This window comes from Arachis ipaensis, chromosome B05 (assembly GCF_000816755.2).
Source record: "Arachis ipaensis cultivar K30076 chromosome B05, Araip1.1, whole genome shotgun sequence".
Taxonomy (NCBI): domain Eukaryota; kingdom Viridiplantae; phylum Streptophyta; class Magnoliopsida; order Fabales; family Fabaceae; genus Arachis; species Arachis ipaensis.
This window is the reverse complement of record NC_029789.2, coordinates 20,483,411-20,490,579: the sequence shown is the minus strand read 5'-3', so window position 1 is coordinate 20,490,579 and position 7,169 is coordinate 20,483,411. Positions and strand designations below refer to the sequence as shown.

At 37.8% G+C, this 7,169-nt stretch overlaps 2 protein-coding genes across 3 annotated transcripts; both read right to left on the bottom strand.

Annotated features, from left to right (window-relative positions):
• LOC107640338 (cysteine-rich receptor-like protein kinase 25) lies at window positions 33-3,006 on the bottom strand. Its single transcript, XM_021123321.1, has 6 exons — window positions 2,202-3,006; window positions 2,004-2,117; window positions 1,702-1,901; window positions 1,334-1,544; window positions 978-1,215; window positions 33-560 (listed from the first exon to the last, which is right to left on the bottom strand). Exons 1-6 carry the CDS (start codon window positions 2,989-2,991, stop codon window positions 413-415), a joined length of 1,701 nt encoding a protein of 566 aa, XP_020978980.1. The 5' UTR covers window positions 2,992-3,006; the 3' UTR covers window positions 33-412.
• LOC107640337 (cysteine-rich receptor-like protein kinase 15) lies at window positions 3,341-6,265 on the bottom strand. 2 transcript variants are annotated; one of them, XM_021123320.1, is made up of 6 exons: window positions 5,073-6,265; window positions 4,806-4,996; window positions 4,514-4,724; window positions 4,125-4,395; window positions 3,842-3,992; window positions 3,341-3,745 (listed from the first exon to the last, which is right to left on the bottom strand). In XM_021123320.1, the coding sequence occupies exons 1-6, from the start codon at window positions 6,043-6,045 to the stop codon at window positions 3,431-3,433; spliced, it is 2,112 nt and encodes a 703-aa protein (XP_020978979.1). In that variant the 5' UTR covers window positions 6,046-6,265; the 3' UTR covers window positions 3,341-3,430. The 2 variants fall into 2 exon arrangements, with proteins under 2 accessions (XP_020978979.1, XP_016199349.2); XM_016343863.2 differs by having other exon boundaries at window positions 4,125-4,362; window positions 5,073-6,263.

Here is a 7,169-nt window from a genome sequence, read left to right as displayed (position 1 = left end):
AGTTCATTTAATAAACATTTCAAATATTAAAATTCAATTCAATTTTATAGTTTTATTCATTCATTTCAAACACTAGAATTCAATTCTATAATTTTACTGAAAAAGGATTGGAATTATCATCCTCCTCTTCTTCCACCTCCTCCTCTTTTTCTTCCGTTATTGAAAATTCGTCAGTTGTATTATCATAATAGTTGCTTAAAGAGAATGGAGGTGCAAGTGGTAGAGGAAGGGCTGTAGTGCTTCCAAGCATCAAAATAACCGAGGACATGGTGGGCCTATCTTTGGGCCTTTCTTGAACACACAACAGTCCAATATGAATCCATCTCAACGCCACATCTATGGGGCAAGCGTTGACCAGGACATGATCCAGAAATTCCAGCTCCTTGCCTTCGCTCCAGAGTCGCCATGCCTGTTAAATCTCACGAAGGGGTAAACACTGTACCATCCAACCAATGTTCTTTCTCCCGCTTAAAATTTCCAACATCAGTACCCCAAAGCTGTAAACATCAGATTTGACCGAAAATGACCCTTCCAAAGCATATTCTGGTGCCATATAACCACTGGAATAACCCAAAGTAAACACATTAGTTGGCCTCTATCAAGTTACAGGGTCATAATGGTTTATACATTAATGCTGTTTTAAAAAATTAATTAATGCAATGTCAAGTGTCTACACGTTTAATCATCCGGTTTGGGAACTAATTTGAGATTTGTGAATGTTTTATCTCAACCAATTACCAATAAAAAGAAAAAGGTTCTTGAAGGCTCAACCTCTCCATATAGTCCATTAGCCTTAGTAAAATTCAAGTTATTATTAATACAGTAAGAAAGAAACTACGTTAACCATAAATGAGCTAACTATGAAGTAGAGTTATTCGGAATAGCTGGCCGGCAAAAGAATGATAGCAAGTGAATTGAAGAAACCATCGTACGTATATATGGATTTACGTTGAACTGGGAGAACTGGTAGTACTTACTATGTACCAACAACCCTTTCGGTGCTTGCTTCAATTTGATCGCTATAAAATATTCTAGCAGTCCCAAAATCTGATATCTTGGGATTCATGTCTTGGTCTAACAATACATTGCTAGCTTTCAAATCTCTATGAATAATTTTCAGCCTGGAATCCTCGTGTAGATATGAAAGACCTCTTGCAATTCCATTTATAATTTTTTCCCGCTTAGGCCAGTCCAGCTTTCCACGTTTGTTTTGATCTGCATGCATGGCAGGATAAGAGTAGAAAAGATCGTGACCAGTGTATATAGGAAACAGAAAGAAAATATGTATATATATGATTAGGAAAAGTATAGGTAAGTGACAGGAAGAGCTAACCAAATAGAAAAGCATCGAGACCGGTGTTGGCCATGTACTCGTAGACAAGAAGCTTTTCGTTTCTATCAAGGCAGCATCCCAAGAGCCTAACAAGATTTTTGTGTTGAAGTTTTGCAATCAACGTCACTTCATTCTTGAATTCTTCAATGCCTTGTCTTGATTTGAATGAAAGCCTTTTAACTGCTATTTCCTTTCCATTATTTAACTTCCCCTGTACGTGTGATTTGCAAAATATAAATCATAAATAAAAAAACAAGCACAGCTAAAATACTAATCTACCAACTCATCAATGAGATTGATAAACTGCCCCACAATATTTTCCTAATGTGGATGGTAATTATTATTCTGTGGAAAAGTCCAAGTATAACCTTGAAAACGGGCCCAAAGCCACCTTCACCTAGCTTAGTGTCATCAGAAAAACTGTTGGTAGCAACCTTAATCGTGCTCAAACTAAAGCACTGTACTTCTCCTTTGTTGTCTTCGAGTGTAATCATTCCTTGATCCTTAAAGTACGACCTACTTGAACCTTTCAACTTATTTACTTGAATTACATCGGTAAGCTGTTCCCCTGAGTTAAAGATCTTGTTAGGAAAGTTGGGCAAATTTTTTTTAAAAAATATGGTGGTAGTAGAGAATAGAGACTAGAAAACTTGTAACAGTTGGTACGCACCTTGATTTCGTCTTTCCTTGGGTTGAGCTGACCAGACAAGACAGAAGAGCATAAAAACCGTAATTGGAATGACCATGTGGAGTATAAGGAGTTTTGCAGTGCGATTTCTGTTATCTGCTCGTTCAAGTTTCCATCGTGATTAGAAAATGGTTAAGCGTAAGTAGTTATTCACAAAATAAACAAGTTGCGATTCCTTACCTTTCGATGGTAGTCTCGGTTTGCTAGTATTAGGTGATACTAGTGGCTCTAAACTATCATAGAAGATATCCTTCTCGTACCTTATAATGCAAGTAGGAGCCAGTAAGCGCCACCCAACACTGTGTTCGCAACAAGTCTTAGATCTATCCATCAAATTAGACAAACAAGACGCACATGAAGAGCGATTTATATCCCTTGTACACTGCACCAACCCGTATCTATCCTCGGACCCATTATTTACCTTATATTTCTCTACACTGAACAGCATATCCCTACTTGAGGCTTGTTCTATCAACTGGTACATCACTGCTTGTACATTGAGATAAGTTTCAGTCGGTGAAGTGCTATTATTGTCGTCAATGTTCCAAGCAAATACTAATGGCTTAGTTTGCGCCACCCCAAAAAACTGTTCCTTGGAGTACCTAAGCATGCATTCGTCGTACCAGATTACTGCACTAGATTTCGATGCGCACTTGCTTTTGATTTCTATACTGGCAGTTATGGTACAGTTTTTGCAGGTGACCTGGGACACATCAGCCCTGCATTGGAAGAGGCCATACAGCCTTGTGGAAACATTAGCCTTGTGGAAGCTCTTAGAGAAAGCTGCTGAAGATAAAAGCCTCAAAAGATAAGTTAGATCAGATTGGAAAATGGCACCGGTGGTTGCATTCTCCAATAATGGATCTTTACAGTCATGATAATTGTATGTTGGCATTGAATTACCGTGCTTCATCAGCACAGTTGAGATTAGAATCAAGAATAAAGTTCTGCTGTTGAGGGAGCGAGACATTATTATTTTTTACTCTCTGCCTTCTCTGATAAGTTTGTTGCTTTGCAAGATATATATCATAAGTAGTATATCATAGAATGAAGGATGGAATATTTGTCTCCTAATAAGCCAATGTTGTCTTTTCGAAATGTTTCAGCAATTATTTTGCATTTTTTTTATTTAAGAGGGTTGTTTTCCATGGAAAACAACCATGTGCTAATCCAAAGGGACATTTGTCTTTTTCTATTTAATAGTAAACTACATATCTCTTTCATAAAATAGTAAAATACATGAAAAAGACATTAAACAGAATAAGGCACGGTGATTAGTGATCAAGCCTTGAGGTAAACATATGAACATTCAAAGAGAAGAAGCATAATCCACTAGACGTACTTTGCATTCGACAAGTAAACATTCCTTGATTTCAACATACTTAGATATATCACACTTAATCGATCAATCATCTAGGTAAGACACTGGACAATATACTCCCCCCGTTCATAGAAGGATTGGTTGTAGTGGCTGGACCTGGATCTTGATCAACATGAAACGCCCTACCCAATGAAAATGCTGGTTGACTTGGTTTTGGAAGAGCCATTTGTTCACTTCCTAGGAGAACCACCACGCTTGACATGTTAGGCCTCAGCTCCGGATCTTCCTGCACACACAGAAGCCCAATGTGCATGCACTTCACAACTTCACAGGCCACACACGATTCCAACAACACTGGATCCACAAATTCCAACTTCCTCTCTTCATTCCACAGCTGCCATGCCTGTCATGTTAGAATTCAGAAATAATTAGCTCAAGTTAAAGAACACTACTGCTACAAAATCCGGTATTTCAATTAGTGAAGTTATATATTAATTACATATGCCAGTAGTGTTGGGGCAAGTTCTGTTGTGTAGAACCCACTGTTTCTTTTCCCGTTGATTATTTCAAGCAACATGACACCAAAGCTGAACACATCCGATTTTACTGAGAAGAGTCCTTCCATTGCATATTCGGGAGCCATATATCCACTGTATTTTATACATAAGCATCATATCGGTTTATAATTATATAAAAGTACATGGAATGGAAGTATAATCCCAAGTATATATATTATGGCAATAACATAAACTAAAACAAAAGAAAAGTGAGAGTTGACCTACTATGTTCCCACAACTCTCTTTGTGTTTGCTGTATTTTGATTCTCGTAAAATATCCTAGCCATACCAAAATCTGATATTTTGGCAACCATTTCATGGTCCAACAACACATTGTTTGGCTTTAAATCCCTGTGAATGATTTTAAGCCGAGACTCCTCGTGAAGATAAAGCAGTCCTCTCGCAATGCCATTGATAATCCCATACCAAGTATGCCAATCAAACTCGGAACGTTTCTCTGGGTCTTGAAAATATATTAAGCAACAGCACAAGTCAACTGAATACCATGTTGATGTAAAAAAATTAAAATGAAGCAGTTTCCAAAAAAATGTAAAAATGGATTAACGATACATTTGGAAGGTTAATGGAAAAAAATGTGCAAAACATGAACTAACCAAAGATAAATTGATCAAGGCTTTTGTTTGACATGAATTCATATATGAGAAATTTTTCATCCCCCTCTAAGCCACACCCCAACAGCCTCACTAGATTCTTATGCTGAAGCTTGGCAATGAGTATGACCTCATTTTTCAATTCCTCTATCCCTTGCCAAGACTTTTTTGATAGCCTTTTAACTGCAACTTCACTGCCATCTGGTAGAACACCCTGCAATATGGATACCAAAATTACAGCACACTACAGAGGCCAAAACGAACTCTAGACGATTATATTATACATACTAGTTACCTTGTACACTGCACCAAATCCTCCTTGTCCCAGTTTATTTGTATCAGAGAAGTCATCAGTGGCATCCTTAATGGTTGCTAAGTTCATGAACGACAGTTCATCAGAGCTAATCAGGTCACCTTCCTGTGTAACTGCTACGCTCTTGGAGCTTGCCAACTGTTGTAGTAGCGTCCTTTCGATCCTTTCTTCATCTGTAAGAAAAAGAGAGCTTAGGCTTGCAATTCCTTGTTTTGCAATGATAATGAATTCTAGTTACACAAGTTTCACCTCTCTCTGTGTCCCCTTTGCGGAGCAGGCAAGCAGTGCACAGCAAAATAGTAACTGCTAATACTAAGAGTGAACCACCAATTGTCAATGCAAACATCCATGGCTTCCATTTTTCCCCTCCTTTGGAAGTCGGAAAGAGCAGCATCTTTGCTGATGAATGGTTGAAGAACCTGTATGATTCAAACCTCACATTGCAAGTCCGACTAAGAATGATACCGCCTTCTCGGAAGGAGCAGCATTGAGTAAGTTCTGTTAAGGCAGAACTCAAGCAAGTGGCACAGTCTGCTTGAGAGGTATCCCTGGTACACTGGACTAGTCCATAAAGCTTCTTGTTCTTGATACCATCAGAACCAGAATATTGAATCTCCCCTGCTGCAAACATGTTGTTGGCAGGAATAAAAGCTGCTTCTTGTGAGAGGTTGTTCATCAGATATGCCAAGACTTGATCAAATCCAGAAGGGTGCGAGATATTCTTCTCCTTAAGATTATGGTTAGGATACTTCCCGGTGTAAGTCATACTCGTGAAGAACATCTGAAAGGAGTAGCGGACTTGGCAAAGCTCATACCATATGATTGCATCTTCACTGTTGCACATCTTTGTTAAATCTTGGCTTGCTTTCTGAATGCATTCCTTGCAGACTGTGGAGTTGGTGATGTCTCCTCTGCACAGTGCTTGTCCGTACACCTTGTCTTCCCCATCTCCCACGGATGTGTTGTAGAAGCCATTCTTGGAAGCCGTGTTGGAGGGCAGCAACCCCAAAAGAAGCTTCAGGTTATTGTCAAATGTGCTGTTGCTGCTATATAATGGGAATTCAGTTGGACAATATGTGTCAAGAGGGTCTGTGCTGCTTCCAACACATAACAATAACATACAAATGACAAACATATACATAACTAAAGGTGTGTCCTTGTCCTTGTCCATGATCACCTTTTCAGCCAAAAGACCAAAAAGTAAGTTAGACTGATAGAGCATGTATGTTACTCAAGGAATCATGGCTTTTACTTTATAGCATGGATATTCCTCATCATAGTTTAGTGTAGATCCATTCAGCTCTCTCATATAAAATCTAGGAAATTGACCGGAACTTGTAATTAAGGAAGCACTTCATTCTGATGGTTTTATGAACGGTATTAGTCAAACACAAGGTTGGTATACGATATGGTAATGGTATTATCACATGCCTTCCTTTTATTCATTCTTGTTTATTCTAAGCTAATGAATTATTACTACTAGTCTTTCTTTTTTGCCGTGTAATATACTGCTAGTCAATAATAATTTACATGTGTCATGCATATATTTCAGTCACAATCAATAGGCAAAGCTAGGTTGCCTTGATTGAAAGAACCTACCTACACATGAAGAAGAAATCCGTTAACCCTCAAATTGAAGTCCGTGTAATGTATTTTCCTAATAGTCTCTAAATTTAGTATTTGTAATATAGTCAGCATCAATATAAAAGGATCTAAGTTAATTTTAACCATGGTTGTCTAATGGAGTAAAAGGAACTATTCTTCAACGACTTTCTTAAGGGAAGGAAGTGAGATAATTTTCTTTTCTTTATTAAAGCTGATTGTAACAACTATGCAACTTCCATTTGATTATACCGCTTAAAATGATGGAATAGAATTGAAAATAAAATCATGGAATGGGAAAGGCTTGGACTTCACTGAGCCCCGGGTTCTTGCTTAGAATAAAAATGCATAAACTAAGAACTGTTCCCTATGCTGACTAAGCAGTTGATTATTATAACCATTCAATACACTTCTCATTGCAGTGTTAAATATTAGTATGACCTCAATGACAATTCATATTTAATTTCCTCAACTTAAATCAATATTCTTGATATGCAAAATAAAATCCACCGTATGTTGTTATCACTTACTATTCTTCTGTCGTATTTGGAATTTTGTTTGTTATGATATATGAACAGGGAAAAGTTTACAAAAAATTTGGTCTTGGCACCCATGCTATCATTTTTTAATCAGTGTGCAGCAAGCTCTACATTCTGACCAATTCTCACATGAACCACAGACTATGAAAGTGACAACCTGGCCTCTTCTCATTTCCTCTTGTTTTTTTTTTCATTTCTCAACCAA

What these genes read in the sequence shown, in the direction of transcription:
- LOC107640338 (XM_021123321.1), bottom strand. Translation starts at nt 2,991, where the DNA reads ATGTCTCGCTCCCTCAACAGCAGAACTTTATTCTTGATTCTAATCTCA. An exon ending in ACCGAGACTACCATCGAAAG is followed by an intron (nt 2,118 to 2,201) that starts GTAAGGAATCGC and finishes TTGAACGAGCAG; the next exon opens with ATAACAGAAATCGCACTGCA. An exon ending in CAAGGAAAGACGAAATCAAG is followed by an intron (nt 1,902 to 2,003) that starts GTGCGTACCAAC and finishes TCTTTAACTCAG; the next exon opens with GGGAACAGCTTACCGATGTA.
- LOC107640337 (XM_021123320.1), bottom strand. Translation starts at nt 6,045, where the DNA reads ATGCTCTATCAGTCTAACTTACTTTTTGGTCTTTTGGCTGAAAAGGTG. An exon ending in CCTTGATCAATTTATCTTTG is followed by an intron (nt 4,396 to 4,513) that starts GTTAGTTCATGT and finishes CATGGTATTCAG; the next exon opens with TTGACTTGTGCTGTTGCTTA. An exon ending in AAGAGAGTTGTGGGAACATA is followed by an intron (nt 3,993 to 4,124) that starts GTAGGTCAACTC and finishes TATAAAATACAG; the next exon opens with TGGATATATGGCTCCCGAAT.